The sequence below is a fragment of the Copidosoma floridanum genome, unplaced genomic scaffold (genome assembly GCF_036245765.1).
Source record: "Copidosoma floridanum isolate Cflo_tuat_1 unplaced genomic scaffold, Cflo_Japanese_pri ptg000009l, whole genome shotgun sequence".
In the NCBI taxonomy this organism is placed as follows: Eukaryota; Metazoa; Arthropoda; class Insecta; order Hymenoptera; family Encyrtidae; genus Copidosoma; species Copidosoma floridanum.
In genome coordinates this window covers 9,396,896-9,414,121 of record NW_028321886.1, presented here as the reverse complement: position 1 = coordinate 9,414,121, position 17,226 = coordinate 9,396,896, and the positions used below count along the sequence as shown (strand labels likewise).

The 17,226-nt window shown below is 43.3% G+C and overlaps 1 protein-coding gene across 1 annotated transcript; it reads right to left on the bottom strand.

The window, feature by feature from the left end:
* Positions 1–336: 336 nt before the first annotated feature.
* Positions 337–10,960, bottom strand: LOC106638109 (uncharacterized). Its single transcript, XM_014351154.2, has 9 exons — positions 10,678–10,960; positions 7,043–7,220; positions 6,571–6,948; positions 6,012–6,503; positions 5,644–5,934; positions 5,374–5,556; positions 4,918–5,292; positions 4,627–4,834; positions 337–4,537 (listed from the first exon to the last, which is right to left on the bottom strand). Exons 2-9 carry the CDS (start codon positions 7,070–7,072, stop codon positions 4,167–4,169), a joined length of 2,328 nt encoding a protein of 775 aa, XP_014206640.2. The 5' UTR covers positions 7,073–7,220; positions 10,678–10,960; the 3' UTR covers positions 337–4,166.
* Between the last annotated feature and the right edge of the window lie 6,266 nt (positions 10,961–17,226).

Genomic DNA, 17,226 nt, shown 5'->3' with positions numbered 1-17,226 from the left:
ACGCCGTCGCGATAACTATATGGCAAAACAAAAAAATCCATCTAGTTTTTGCATTCAGTTATCTCGCTGTTATTTTGGGAAAATTGTATAAAGGTTACACGGCTTTTGAATATATTATACTCGTATAGCTTAGTGTGCGAAGAAGAAAAAAAAAAAAAAAAAAAAAAAAAAAAGAAAAAAATCGGATTTGGATTATTTGAATGAGTTTCGATTTTTCTGCTACGCGGTAAAGGGTGAAAAAATTGAATTTGATATGTAACGCATAATAATAAAGTTTTAAAAAAACTAAAGTGAAGAGAAGGGCGAGAGGTGTCGTTGAATGAAAGCACAATGAAATATCATCATGATAATCGTATATTATCACCTTAACGCAATTACATTATTCTATTTTAATGAGATTTTCGCATACAAAGTACTTTTGCACCCTTATCTTACAGCGAGTATGCCGCAAAACATAATAAAATATCATCAAGTCAGACGTAATTGTAATAATAATAATAATAATAATAATAATAATAAGTATACATGTACGTATGTAGTTAACATGTCAATTGCAACATGCCGATAAAGTGTAAATTTAAAATCTCTCGTGTCACATATAGTACGCCTCTTTCGAATTCCAAGTATACAAGTGCGCTTCGATTACCCTTCAAGCTTATATAAATTTCCATCCGATCCATATATAGTCAACTGAGAATTTCGACGAAACTAATTGTTAGGAACTTTTTTTTTTTTTTTTTTTTTGTTTTGCACTGAGATACGTCTGTTCGACAAGCAGGTACATTTTGCAACTTTACATTATTCTTAATTGTAACTATTTACGGACACAAAGGTTTTTTTTTTTTTTTTTTACACTTTTCAAGTGAACGTCGAGTCAAATCACGAGTCCAATTTGTCAATTAGGTATAAATCGAGCACGACAAAAGAATCAATAATGATGATATAACATCAAAAAACAAATAAATGTAACAGAAAATGCGCTCTTATACTTAATAATAATCATCGATACCACATTTCGAAAATAGATGAGTACACATGGGTAACGAGTAAAATTCATCAATTTGTTTCGTCCAACAATTAAAAATTTTGCACAATCTTTGTGTTTAACACAAAGTAATTATTTGACGGACAGTCAAAACACGAACATTATAATAATAATAATCATCGAGTAAAAGTTAAAATGTACGCAAAAAAGTTTTCCCTCCTTTTTCACACCTTTTCATCTTCTTCTTTCTTTTCATTCAAATCAAGATAGACCACCGCGATTGTCCAGTTAAATTTCTAATAAACTCTATCAACAGACTAAGCGATATTTGATATCCTCCATTAGGGAAATAAACTTTACTTCACAATTCGAGTTTAAAACTCTGTAAGTATCGTTAAAAAAAATATAGATTATGATTCAACAGCGTAAATCTTGTGTACAAAGACTGACTAATTGATCCAGTACCAAGATTAGTTGTATTTTGCTAACGAGAAAAACAAGGGGATTAGGTAAATGAAGCTTTTTACCGTCTATTGAAAAAGAAGCAAAGATCGCCATGTGTGCAGATCAAAGTTCCTTTTTAAGAAACTATTTCCTATAGATACGCTTTGCTTTATTTTTATGAACAGACAAAGTGCAGTGATGTCGAAGCAAATCAACTAATATGACTTTCGGTCAGCTATATTAAATACTATTTTTACAGCCATAATTTTTTTTTTTTTCCTTCTTTCTTTTTTCATAATATCACCTTTATAAATGAAAAAAATGGTTGCTGTTGAAAATAAGTAGTAGTAATATTTGTAATTGGAAGATCAGTATAATTTTTGCTCTGAAGCGTAAGACCCATTCTAGCGCGTTTCAAGCCTCTTTCGTCTCGACATAATAACGATAGGTTCAACATTTCATTTCAACATCGTGCAAAATAATTTTTAGCTCTACAATATGATATGAAAGAAACAACTAAAACTTTCTAATAAAAACGCAGGCGCTAATTGATTCTTTTTTTTTTTTTTTTTTTTTTTTTTTCTTTCGCATCACGCAAAGTGGATTTTTTTACAAATCTCTCAAGCTTTATTCATCGTTGTTGGGGAAACTATATGTACACATACTTTAAATCTTAAATACATATCATCCGTCAAATTCAATGAGAAAATTTTTTACTTGACGATCGCTTAATACAAGTCTAGAGTAAATTAGAGTCATAAGGAATGCCTAGGTACTAGGTATCTACATCGGTAACACACATCGAGTGATACAGCCTACTACATGCATACGCAACCGTTGTCCAAGTGTGCTAAAAATCATTTTATGGGAAATTTTATTTTGACTTCATTTTTGATTTTTAAGTTCATGTTGTAGAACATATATCTCACAATAAACACATTAGTTCATTAGACTGACAAAATAACAATTCGGTGGTTCAAAACAGGAGATTAATACATGAATAGTAATTAAAAACAAAACTGTGTTTCATGCATATCAACTTTAAAATCCTTAAATTGATTAGTTTAAGTTTTTTACTCTACAATAATCTTTGTGGTATTTGCTGTGTAATTGAATAAGAAACAACGAAAAATTTGGCAATCATTTTTCAGTCTTCATTCAGTCTTAATTTTTATACAGATGTAATAAGAAGTATTTTTTTTCTTTTTTATTTCCTTTTTTTTTTTTTTTTTTTTTTTCAAGATGGGACTGAAAAAATATTTGAAGATCAGATCTTCCAAAAGTAAAGAGAATGCACCACTGCTTTGCAAGGCATGTACTCTTTAGTTGCCAATGAAATTTTTTCTCAGTTAAATCAATCACGTTGATGAAATCCAACATAAATGATGAATTTAGAACATTCATTGGCAATCAAAATCATGAAATCACAACACACGGATTAAATATTATGGAGAAATAGTCGAGTACAATAAAATTTTGTTTATATGTGTGGTTATTTAGCTATTCTTAAAGTTTTGATGTTTTAGATAATTTTTTGTATTTATTAGTTTTTTTTTTTTTTTTTTTTTTTCACTCAGAAAAAGTTTGGAAGGCTTTTAATAGTGGAGAAAAACGAAAAATCTGTATGCGCACATCATTTGTTTAGCACGTGAATAGTTGATAAAAATTTTAACTGTAACAACAAGTAATCACCCTCAAAAATAAAATCGAACAAGTGTGCTGTATCAACATTCCGAAATTGAGTAAAATCTTTAAATGCGATTTTAGACCGATTCCTTCGTTTTTGAAAAATTTCTTATTTTTCATTGCAATTTTTTTTTTTTTTTTCTTTTCTTTTTTTTTTATCTTTGTGGCAAAGTGTACCATTACCAACTCTCATCATCTATCGTCGACATTCTATAATACACATATTCTTAATCGAGTTTAGCCCCCTAACGGGATTTTGTTAGAGCAATTTTTCATCACCTCACATATACACATCATACCATGAAACATACCTTACAAATTGAAATTTGTAATTAAATATTTATGATACAATTCGCCGACTTGAAATTATTGCAACGAATGTGACGTTGCACGTTTAAAATAGGATGATATGTACCTACGTTAACTCGACGTAAAACATCAATATCAAAGACTACATGTTTAAAAAAAAAAAAAAGTAAAATAATAGGCCAATACCGCTTGCGTTGGACTTTCTGTAAGTCGCCGTCACATTAATTATTTAAATAAATATTCTCGTCGTCGAGAGTTTCGAGTTTCAGATCCGTGCTTCTTTCACCGATCTCTCGCTCGATAAAGTTTATCTCAAAGATTATAGCCGATTTTTTCAATCTTAATTTCACAATTTTTAGGACAAGCATTTTTAGTGACACATACGTGCCTCGAGTAGCCAAAATTATATAGAGTCGGTACTGCTATGCCGCTCATATCATCAATTAAAAAATTCCTCCCCTCTTTCATTCGATACATCGAACATGACCGTCATCACGTTAGGCTCTAACGACGTGTGTACATGACGCTCGGTATGAAAATATTGCTTTCTCGGATTCGTATAAGGCAATAATGCTTTTCACGGGTTTTGCTCATGATTTTTGTCATCTTCCATAATAATAATAATTATTATTATATATATGTAAAAAAAAAAGAATCAAACCAAATCAGATCACAGCTGCTGAGAAAACGGGAAGATAAATAAAATGAGCATCCGAGCGTTGAAAAACGACGATGAGGGGACTTAAAAGACCACTACTCGGTTGTGGCCGAAATCTACGACGACGAGCCTGCCGTTGGGCGTCAGCGCCATTCCCGAGGGCCTGTCGAGTTCCCCGGCCTGGTGATGGCCAGTCATGCCGATCTGGCCCCTGAAGTCACCGTTGCTCTTGAATACGAGGACCTGGCAGTTCTTGGAATCGGCGACGATGTAATTGCCCTCGTCGTCGACGAGCAGGCCCTGCGGTCTCGAGAAGACTAGGGGCCCATTCTTGTCGCAGAGGTAGTTGAATCCGGCAAATTCGGAGTCGATCCTTATGACCCGGTGGGTGTTGAAGTCCGTTATCACGACTTCTCCGTTGGGATCGAAAGCGACGCCTCGGGGCGAGTCGAAGGCTAATGTAAAAAATTACAAAATTTAATACATTTTGGCATTTTTTTTTTTTTTTTTATCAAAAAAGCAATTGTAAAAAGAAATAACTAACTTTTCCAGGCGACGGGCGTCGACTCGAAGCCAAACTTGCGCAAGAAGGTGCCATTGGCGCTGAACTGTTGGATCCGGTGATTGCGCGTGTCCGTCACGAGAATTTGACATTCGCTGTTCACCGCCACGTCCCATGGGTAATTGAACTGGCCGCACATGCTGCCTTTCTGGCCGAACATGAAGAGGTGCGTGCCCTCCATCGTCAATACCTATGTGCATTTGTTTCAACGACAAATAATTAGTACCAGCTATGGGTATGTCCAAAGTATAGTATTGATATCCAAACACGAACCTGTACTCTGTGGTTATCCTTGTCGACGACGACGACGCGCTTACGCGCATCCACGACGATCCCAGCTGGCCTGTCGAACTGCCCGGCCCCGGAGCCGTGGGAGCCAAACTGCCGTATGAGCTGGCCCGCGCTCGAGTATATCATTATGCGATTGTTCGACCTGTCGGCAACGATGATGTGGCCCTCGGGGTCGCAGGCGACGCCCCACGGTCGGCAAAAGTTGTCGGTCTCGTCGCTCGTGGTGCCGAGCTCGAGAATCGGACTCGAGATGTTCGTCTCGTCGGGCAACACCGCGTGCACGTTGTTGCGCGATCCAGGCACGACCTGACCCTTGCCCGACGGTACTAGCGGGGCTCGCAGTCTTATGTGCTCGAGCTGAAACAAAAGCAATCACGCGTTTTGGTATATAAGTACCCGCCTCGAAGGATCTCGTTTCTTGTAGGCGCGTGTACTCACCATGTCGTTGTAGAGGGCTCTGCCGTCCCGGTGTTCGCCCACGGCGCCCGGAGACTTTGTGCCGATTGTGCCTATGTTCATGAGCTGCTTGAGCAGCTGAGCGTTGTCAGACGGGTTGAACACTATCCAGCAGTCCCCGGGTTTTTCCACGTAGCTGAGCACGGTCTGCCGTATCTGGTACAGCTGGAACGATGAAACGTTGGATTAACCATACACGTTGTGGATCTCTCATTCGCAGGTGTCGAGATTATCACTGATAATCGGGCTTACCTGGGCCAAAGCGACGTCCTGTTTCTGAACCAGAGTCATAGGATTGGTACTGTTGGAGACGCTCTTGACCACCTGAGCGAGGCTCGCCGCCGTGCAGTGCAAACGGCTCGAGTAGGCCTTCAGTGAGACGCACTGCGATTTAAGGGACTCGGTCTTGGCCTTGTGAGCCTCCTCGATCCTGGTGAGTAGTTCTCTTTCTTGCGCCTGGATCATGTCGACGATCAGCTTGACGTGACTGGTGACCGCCTTGCGCGCGTTTTCCCGCTGCTTGTCGAGAGCCGTGATTGTCGCCTGAGAAAGATGATTCGTGAAAAAAAAATAGGGAACCATGTAAAGTAAATGATTAAAGTGGAGGTGGCGAGAATTACGTTCAAGTTGTCCTCGCGGGCCAAAAGGTAATTTTTGGTTTCCAAGCAGGTGGTCGCGATCTCCGTGCACCGCTGAGTGTTCTGCTCGATCGCCTCGCAGAGGAACTTGAACTGATGGGAGGCGTGGCGCTCGTAGATGCAGCAGCTGCAAATCATCTGGCTACAGGTGTCGCAAAAGTGACTGACGGTCTCGCGGTGTTTCTCGCACAGCGGCGACCTGCCGGCGCTCATGTACTCGTTGCTGGTGGTGCCGAACGCCGAAGACGCGCTATTCGCAACGGCAGTGGCCGGCTCGCTTATCCTCAGGCTGCCCCAGATACTGTCCATGAATATCTCGCTCGGGCTGGCTATCCTCGGGGGACTGCTGCCACGGCTACAGTAGTTCCAGTGCCTGTTTGCCGGCGGGACCGGACTTTTGGACCGGCTCTGCTGCTGCTGCTGCTGCTGGTGATGCGCGAACGCCGACACCCTCTGATCGTAGCTCTGTCTTGTCTTTTTGGAAGAAAAAAGTAGCCATGATTATTAACATACAGTGGCAGCGATTGCATACAAAACTTACCATTTGACCGAGTCCGTATGAGTTTTTGTTGTTGTTGTCGTTGTCGCTGTTGTTGTTGTTGTTGTTGTTGTTGCGCCTAAAGTGGCTGCCACCCATGAAATCGCCCATGTCGCTGTTGTCGCTGTCGCTGAAGGCATTGAGATTGTTCACGTTTATCAGAGGCGGACTGAGACTGGCGTCGCTGCCAAAGTCGGCGTTGCCGTCGAGTATGGAGTTTAAGATCGCGCTGTAGTCTATGAAGTCGGGCGAGCCGTTGTGGCCGTGCAAATCGGGACTGGTGCCCGTCGACGAGGCGCAGTGCAGCGAGTTCATGCTCCTGCCGTTCAAGTAGCTACTGACTCCTCCCCTCGAGTAGTACCGGGGCGAAGGGCTTATCAGCTGCAACGAAAAGAGCATCCGGGGCTTTAGCCGTTAGGTCCCATCGAAGGAAATTAAAAATGTATTTGCGTGAAAAAAAAAAAAAAATAGTTACCCTCGGGGAACAGCTCTTTTCGTAATTCATGGTTCGACGAGTGAATCGTCCTGCGTTGGCAAATTTACACCCCCAGCTTCGTGTCAATGTGCGATTTGGGATCGCCTGTTGTTGTTGTTGTTGTTGTTGTTGTTGTTGTTGTTGTTGTTGTTGTTGTTGTTGTTGATGTTTCGTCGATCTGCAAGCACGTAAGAAGGACATAAAATTCAAATGCGTTTCCGGCTCATTGTTTTCGACGCGGATGACGAAAAACACATTTTTCCGCAGCCATCTGTTATACACCGGAGCCGCGTCGGCCCGTGCGAGTTTTCCCTCTCTGCGGGCCCATTTATGGCTCTCCCTCTCTGCAATAATGCGCGAGACCATGGCAGAGAGTGGATGGGGCTTATATAGCCGTTTTTCCGAGAAACGACGGGGCCCGCCCGCGAGGAGCCCAAAAGACGCGCATGCGTTCACTACAGCCGTGTGTGTGCGCGTTGTTTTGTATACCTACTCGTAAAAGCACGAGCAAAGGGGTTGACGAAGAAAAGTCATTTGCAGATGATTGCATGGAGAAAGACGTATTTTTTGTCATTCAGAATCGAGTTGGAAACTCAAACTTAAGTATACACTTGGACGAAAAAGAATTCCTTCTCTTGTTATTTGGCAAGATGTTTTTATGTAAGCTTAGTATCGACGTGTTTGGGCCTCTGGGCCTCTCTTTTCAATCGACTGTAGTTTTAGATTAAAAATGGCCCAATAAACCCCAAAACGGAGTTATTTTCGCTGTTAGATACTAGAAATAAAAAAAAAGGTTTTGAAATTTTCTTGAAAATTCTATATTTACACATAAATAAACATAAATATCAAAAAGAACTAGTGGATAAAGGTGTGCATTTTATTACACCGAAACCCTATTTTTTAGATCGATTCCAAACAATTCCTCCACTAAAAACACGAAACGAGAACTTTGTCGATTTGTCGAGATCCCCGCGTGATATTAATCGTTTTTATCATTTTGAAATCAACGGACACTCAGCTAGCTGCGTCTTTAAATTCCTTCGACCGACATCACACTCGCACGTTGTTTTGAAAATCTGTCAATATTATGATTAGGTACTACCGGTCAAACGCAACAAAGTCGAGGGTTTTTCAATAACAGAGTTTACGTTTCAAATATATGAAAAACCGTCAACCGACTAATTTCTCGTCAACCGTTCAACAAAACAACGCGCTAATTCGTTCGGCAGAGGGATACATTATCACGGTATCTACGTCAACGGACAACACGGTGATGGACGGAGGCGAAAAAAAAAAAAAAGAAAAAAACGTAACAAGAGCCTCCAACGCTGAGCCGATAGCCTTTATTACCTACAAGTGTACCCGAGGCAAAAAAAAAACCAATAGAAGGCGGTGGTCGAATAGAAGTCGCGTCGAAAAGCAAAAAAAGGAAAAAAGGACGTCGCCGACGCGACGGTAAGCGGGTACAAAACAAGTATATACACAGTAACAAGATGTAGCGGTTGGAGCATTAATATATATATAAAAAAAAAAAAAAAGTGGTAAGTATATAGGTATGTACGGACGAATAATGTATACGCAGTATTGAGATAAGAGCAGAGTTTTTGCGCCCGTTGAAACGCTCCATGGGGAGGAACCCGGCATACCTCCGTCTTTGAGTGTAACGAACCGAGGATCGAGCGTATATAGGTACATACGTATAGCGTTCGTTTTCACCAGCCAGAGGAGCAGCAAAAGTAAAGGTCGCGGGCGCGCGCACTCGGGGCTTTCGCTTTCGTTTCCGAGGGTAAGTATATACTTACACACACGACGAGTATTATGTGTATACGAGTGTGCGGGGCTGGTTTTACTGCGGCTCTGTTATATTGTCGCCCCGGCGCTCGTCTACCTCTATATATATATATACAATACCGCTTTCTCCTCTTTTTTTTTTTTTTTTTTTTTTCATTGGCATGGGGTTTGGCTTAATTACCCCATGGCATACTAATGCGCCCCTACGCGTTGTTACCCATCATTTTTCTTTTTTCGGCGCTCGTGCCTTTTTGTTTTCTTGCTTTGTTTTGCCGTTGTTCGACATTATTGGGAAATGAAATTGCTCGCAAGTGTCCCAACGAAATGAAAAGTCGAGCGATAAGCCACCTTGGCTGTAACAAACGTATACCCAATGGGCGTGTCTTTATTTCCACAGCCGTGAAAAACGAAAGCGAAAGCACATTAGCACGTCTCACTCTTTTTGTCTCTCTCGTGTACGGCGTACGTGTAATGTGTAAATGTATATATGCGTACGCGCGTATTACACGTACACCCTCGCCCTCCAGCCGCACAATCGATACTCTACTATCTAGCGCGACTCTGCGCGTGTATGGGTATAATATGTATATGCGCTCATCCACTTGCTTGAGTTTTCCCTCTTTTTGTTTCCACGCCCCCGACCGCCGCAGCCGCGCGCGAATCCATATCACACCCAGCACCGACATCATCTCTGTTTTCCCGTTGTCTCCCGTGTACAACATTTGCGACTCGCCCATCCGAGTCATTTTTCTCGTTTCGACTTTGGGCTACCCCCTTTTTACATCGGCCAACTCGTTGTCAACAAGCCAATGGCGCGTGTGTAATGTATACGCATGTAGGTACACCTTGTATATGTGCCGATGTCACCATCAATTTGAACCAATCGAGTTGGATGTGTACAAACAAATGTTACCTTATCACTGTACCTCACAACTGTCCCGCGTTCGGAGAAAGTCACCGCGTTGGCTAAAAGTTTATTATTTGTGTACCCTTTGAATCGCAAGCGACAATTTTCATCGGAGCAAATGCGCACGTTAAACCATCAATTCCCCTGTTCGGGGAGAGCCGGTATCATATGGATTCAAAACTCGTAGATTACACGTAGAAAAGTTGCGTGACGTAAAAAGTATCAACGGTGAGAATAATAACAATAATATACTCGGTGCCTCGAGCTTTAAATTTTTGACGTTACACATAATATTCTATAGATAGGTGTATAGTACTTTGAGTACGTGAATCAGCAGTAGATAAATATGACGACTCGAAACGACGATACGACTACATCAGATAAGGATTCTTGTATGTGTATTTTGTTATTGACGACTGATACATATATATAGGTAAAATATTTGTGATCTATGCTCAAGTGACGTGGATTTCCGACAACTCCTATGCACGTGATAGCTGCCAACGAGTTTAAAATTTAAATAATATACTGTACATCGAGCTCGTAGAAATTTCGAATTAAAAAAATTTCGTAGCTTCAGCCAGTGCCAAATGACAAAAATATACCCAAGTAGGTAAAAACGTGGTAAAGGAAAAAATAGCCAATAACCCCGATATAAATGTATGGGCTTGTATACGTGCAGGTAAGCCGGTACGTTGATCTGTACTACTTGTTATGTCGCGACACCACGTACTATACGTATATACATGCTGTACAACGTGCCGCACACCGTACAAACGAGCTAGTGAACTTTAAAGCGATAAGTACAAGAGTGCGAGTCTATATTATTATACCGGTGTTTGCCGATCGTTCAAGCCAACCGAACCGATGCAATGGATGTGATGGTTAGTACGTCGATGAAACATTAGGTATATACGTGTAATCGTTTGGTACTTACGGTATCTGACTCTGGTGTGTATGGTTGGTTGGTAGTCGGGTGCACGACAACGTGTCACCTATATATGTATATGTATGTATACTGCAGGTTGACGATGACGGTGTTGCGGGCAGATCGGCGACTCGACGACGCCGATGACAATTGGAGGGGTAGACCCGACGAGAGATGTGCCGTATTATATCGTCAGACCGAGCTGTGACCTGCTCGCTGAAGAGACTCGCACTGAGGCTGCGACGGCAGATCCTCGGCTTATGGCTCTCGGGTGATGCTCCCTACTCTCGGCGGCCGAAAGAGCGCGCGCCGGCCGAGTATATCACACGGGTGCGGCGCTTCCTCCCCCTCTCGTAGATATCGATACTTACCTATACCTATATACTACATACCCATACATACCATTCCCAATATACAGCCGTAGCCGGCTACCCGAGAGAGAAAGAGAGATATCACCGCGGGTTATTCAAGCTACGCGCTGATGGAAGCCGACCAATGAGCGCCGATGGCCACTCGTTCCGTCCCTCTCTCGTACAATATAATGCTATACGTGTGCGTACGACACCTACGTAGTTCACCAGCTCCTCCCCGGCTTTCATTCACTACTACTCTTTCCCTCCCTCCCTCTCTGCCCTCGCTTCCCACCCTCCCTAGATGCCTACACATTGACGTATATTTTTGTGCCGAGTCGCAGCAGCCAGAGGGAGGAATAACGTCCCTCTTGTGTCGCCTACCCGGCTCGCGTCCCTATTCTTACTTTATATCCTACTATTTCGTACTTGTGCCCTCCACAAATAAATACCGATGATGATTACCATACTTATGTTGTCCAAGGGTTTTGTTTCCCGGGCACACGGCGCCCTATGCTGTTGCTCATTGCTTATCGATGAGCAAATTTTCTTTTTTTTTTTTTTTCCGTTTCCATTTGTTTTCTTTCTAAATGCTGTTGATATAGACAACCTGCAGTAACGTGGAGGGTTTTCATGGTTTACACTCGATGCATGCGGAGCTACATTAACTTTCATAGAAATGTGTATATAATATGCGTACGCCGTCATTTTTACGAGCCATTTTTTGATTCGATACGTTTGACAGCACCCACGCACCGGTCAAGACGGGCAACGTAATCCCCAATAATACTTACACGCGTAAATCATGATTACTCTCAATGATCATCACCGGCGTGAAGAAATGTATGTACCTGTACGTAAAAAGTGCCTGGCCACAGAGGTGATGAACAAAAAAACAAAAAAAGGTATAAAATTAGAGGGCAATCGGGGGAACTGTAATTCCGTGCCTCTCCTCCCCAAAAGGAAAAGTCAAGAGGAGGAGACAAGCTACAGATAATACGCACAACGATAATGCGTATACCTATGTGTACACATATAAAGCGTGGGTTTTGTCCCGGTGATGGCGCACGTGCCATTTGGTTTTGCGCCGGCCGGGATCTGACGCGCGCCGTTAACCATAGCCGCAACGCCAGACCCTACACTCTCATAACTACAGGCAGTAGGTGGTAGTAGTAGTGGTATTATCACACGTAGGTGCGTGTGTATATATATAATGCACGTACATGTACACCCCGGTATAGGTGTGTATGTGTGGTATATCACACCCCCCGGGGAGCAAGCTCCGAGCCAGAACTGTGACGGTATATAACGCGCCTGCGCGTCCGAATCATGAATGGAAGCCGGCTCCGTACGTGCAGAGGACTCGGCTCGTGCGTAACCGCGACCTTCAACCCTCCGCTCGTACATAGGTATGAGTAAACCTATACACAGTTGCACCGTAAACCCATGTATATATGTATATATATATGCACACGAGCAACGGTGGCGCTGTCTGGGCTTTCCCCGTGGGATATGGCTGCTCGCGATCTATATACATCATGCGTATGTATACTTCAACTCTCCCACGACTAAACCCAATCTAATCACCTGTACGGTGTATCTAGAGTGCGGTAAGACAAGAGGAAGAAATGAATATATGTACATACATCGGGTACATACGTATAAAAGTACATTGTAACCCGGAGGCAGTAGGTAAAAAAATACCTGTACGCTTGCATAATAGAAAATATATGTATAGGTATTAGGGTGGGTATTACGTATACATATATACAATAGACATAGCGTCGAGCAAACAACACCCGAACCGTGGGCGTCGCAAGCTCTGCCTCCTCTCATTCATCCACACGTCGCTCGTTCGTTCATTCATTCGTTCACATAACACGCGAACGTGTATATATACGTATGTACCTATAACCCAAAGCTCTGACGTCCGCGGCTAGCTACCGGGTGACGTTATCCACGTATATATCCCTTTGTTGTTATTATTATACCCTCGTAAGCTAGCCCTCGGTGCGTATAAGTAAACAACTTGAGCTCGTTTGCTTAATTGCATTTTATTTGCTCGGTTATTCTTGAATGTCCCGAGTCCTTGCGTCAACTCGAGAGCCGAGCCCTTTCTTTCACCGTGTGCGTGTATATGTATAATACATAAGGCGCAAGAGCTTTCTACCATCAGCAAACTCGAGCCCTTTGGCTTTGTTATTTTTACTTAACCACCCCTCGTGTGCGCGTTTTTACGGATTTACACCCAAACCGCTATGCAGTTGCGTTTCGTTGGATTATGAAATCCTACACTGCAAGCACCGCAGTGCCGAAGCTCGTTCGTGAAGTTTTTACTACGAGCATCAATCGTTGCGGTGACGGCCAATTAATTTTACCCGTACGTAAGGTCGAGCAAGAAGACTGCACTTGTTAAATCGGATGTTTTCCCCTTCGCTCTCACAGCGCTGACAAATGAAGTACGATCGGGAGCGACACTTGCGCCAAAAAGGACGAATCTTGCTCGATTGTAAAATAAAACCAATGCAATACTTATAGTAGGATCGATCGCGCGTTAGCCAAGTGAATGGAAAGAAAAAGCACAAATCCGAGAGTGACGTCCGTTGGATGGGACAGTGTATATATCGGTAGCGCAGCTCAGCTGCACGCGCCCTTGAGGGTGGGCCAATGTCAGGGTTGGGCTCGCCAGCGCCAGCCTCGCCCCTCTCCTTCGGCAGTCCCCACCCCTCGAAGCTTTTCGCCCTTGAACCATCACACGGGCGCGCTCGCGCTATACCTATACACACACACACATACGTGTCGCCTGCCTGCGTAAGCGCGAATTTCAACCCTCCCCCGTTTGTAATGTACCCACTCCAGCTCGCGATCGATACCGAAGCTCACTTTTTCTTTTCTTTCACGACTTCACCATATATGGATAAGTACACCTATATATTTATGGCCCCTCCGGTCATTTGTTCCTTTTGTTCTAATCGTCCCTTTCCAAGGAGCGCACCGTAAAACGCATCCGGTCCAAACACTATCGGATTAACCATCAAATTAGAATTTCTCGTAAGTCGACTATGCGTTGGCCATTATGCACAAAGGGTTCGAGCGGTACTTTTCCTTCGGACGAGGAAATAAAAATCCCCGTCGAAACGTTAATCCACAACACGAGAGTTTGCGCACGTGCAGCAATTTATACATATATTATGGACAATTGCTCTACACCTCGATTTTCCCTATACGTATATGTACACGCAGGAAGCATAAATTAATATAAACACGGGAATATCTTTGAACTGCAGGTATATAGGTACACGTATTACGGTATAATCCGAAAAAGTGAGAATTTTCAACTTCATATACTCACTTAAGTTGAGGTTGTAACGCACCGTTGAAAACGAAAAAGCTCCGACGTGGGGGGGATGGGTTGGGGAGAAATTAGCGTGGCGCGAGTTTTCATGAATGAAACCTGCCGGCCGGCCTCTGGTATCTATATGTATTGCCGGGGGGGGGGTAGTAGGCGATACCTACCCATCCTCCCCCTGCGTGCGTGTATATAGATCAAGCGAGGGACATCAGACGTCACGCGCGGATACACTATATAGAGCGTAACATCTATAACGTGTGCGCGTGGGCAGGGAGGTTTGCTTCCCCCCCCCTCCCAGCCGAAGGAAACGGTTTAATGATCGCTGCGGAAGCGCCGGGAGGGGTGGCTCACCTTGACTTCCACCGCTGAGGTTGTGTGTATATATACGCCCACCCCGTCGGTGGCGTTGGTCCCTCCGACTCCCTCTGCTCATTTTTCCGCTGCGTTTTCCACCTCGCCTCGCGCAATCTTCTTCCCGCGTGTTCTCCACGCGCTGTACCGCCACCCCCACCCCCTTTTGCTCCTTAAAAACACTGTACCCGCTTCGATGTGCACACGGATTTGCGTCATTCCGACTTCCGCTTCCTTTGTCCCCCAATAACCCTATTTTTCCCACGTGTAATACTATATGTATATTATATACCTACTACTTTTCTTCTCTCGCTTGTTCTCGGATTTTTTTTCTCGTGTACTTTTTACACGTAATGCAAGCTGCGGTGGCCAAAAAAGCTCGCACGGAGATGAGCTCAATACTTGAAGATACATTGCGGCTAACTTACATTTAAATATTTATACATACATATATATATGTAAGCTGCGACCATCTGTAATTTCATCACTACCATCCGTATTGTACTGCTTGCCACTTGTGTAAAAACCTACCTCTGCACGATCGAATTTAATCGAGAATCTCCCTTTTTCCGCGCTAATTTTAGCCGGAGCCGGGCGATTACGATCTATTATGCACAATGCCGAGCGAGCTTCGCAACGCGTACATATAAAATCCATTGCTCGAGTAGTACGTTACTTTGATACTGGTAGAAAAAAAAAAAAAAATCATCGAATCAAGTAAAGACGGAAACAGTGATCGAAGCTTCTTTCGAACGAATCTCGCATTGTCTCTCGACCGCGTGTAAATGCAGTCCAGAGAGAGAGGACCCCTATATCGGCATTGTCTCGTTGTAAGATATGGCTTATATACTTAAGTACTGCTGCCGTCGCGCGAACAACAGAGGAGTCCTCTCGTAATATATATATATAACGCTGGCTCTGCGTGGTGAGAAAGAGAGAGAGGTATGTGTATTTGCACCGTGGCTGGTGCACCTACGTCATCCCGGTGCTTCCAAGGCGAGGCTCATTCATGAAATGCCTCCCTCGGGGATCCCTCGCAACTGCGCAGTTTTTCAAAATACGACCGTAATATTTCCCGTTTCGAGATTTCATGGTTTTAATCCCTGGAAAGTATAAAAACTTGTCGGACCGTTCCCCACTTCCATTGAACTCTACGAAGCATACGGTATTGGGAGGGAGTGCAGAGGGGGTGGAATATAATTAACAAACGCTGCCGTTACGGTGCAAAACGCCCACGCGAGGGATTAATTATGATGGCGCTTAAACCCTTGCGCGTCGAAATCTATTATAAAAAATAAAGAGAAATCGAGCTTCGGGTTCAAAAGCCGGTGTTGTGTAACGAGCACCCATTAATCTCGGAAACAGATTGATGGCACGAAAACAAATAAAAGAAAATTCGTCCCTCATGGATGGAGTTGTCATTCTAGTTTGAGGAGCAATGGTATATGAGTTTGATACAACACGTGTACAATTATACCATCGCGTTTTCAACCTAAATACGATGAAGCGTTCGTATAATTTAACTCACTACCGAAGTTGTTTCGACACCCAGAGGGGAAAATAAAGAGGGACCCTTTTGGCATTTTTTGCCAATAAAAAGAGAAAAAAAAAAAAACAAGCAGCCCCGGGACACAACACTTGAAACAAACATTTAATTTCCAATAGCACGGTTTTCCAGATATTCTGTCGTGTATGAACGTGCAAACGAGCGCCCACGGATTCATCCTCCGCCCCCGCGTTTATTCCGCAAATCGTCCCACTCGAGCCAAAGTTCTCATCAACGTCTCTTCTGTATTCCAACAAATGTATATAGTGGTGTGGGGCAAAACGGGACAACGAGAATCCACGTTTATCACCGATGAAGCAACCAGATGAGGTAAGACGTACCTATACTTGAGGGGGTTAGTTATTGCAAAAGGTGAGGGAGAAAAGATGGTCCAGCATTATGGAGTTGTCCGGTGTCGACTTCGGGGTAATATAGATAGTATGGCCGACCAGAGGTTCGAGCGCGCATGTGCCACCATTATAATATATCTCTATTCGTCCAGGGGGTCGTTACTACAGTTATCGCCTAAGGGAGGGTATAATATTGTTGTAGGAGAGGGAGAGAGAAAAAGTGACAGGGGAAGGATAGACGGAGAGAGAGCAACTGCTGTACATGACATCAGCATCAGAGAGAGGCTGCGGAGGGAGCAATATATATAGGGAGGGGTAAGTAAAAGTACGCACACATACTAGCATGGGTCGCAGAGATCAGTCGATGAACGAAAAGCCATCAGCTTGGTCCCCTCCACAGCTCGTGCTTTTCAAGGTCAAGCCAAGAGCGAAGCCACGCGTATAACTATATGTATACGACTCGACTACCGCCACACACTACTGCTCCTCTCTGTATAGTATGTATACTACCTTGACGCCTCCGCAAAGCCGGTGGAACGTGGGCGTTGCTGCTCTGTACGTAGGTATATATACATTTTACGGAGGGTACGTATACAATCAAATCCTCCC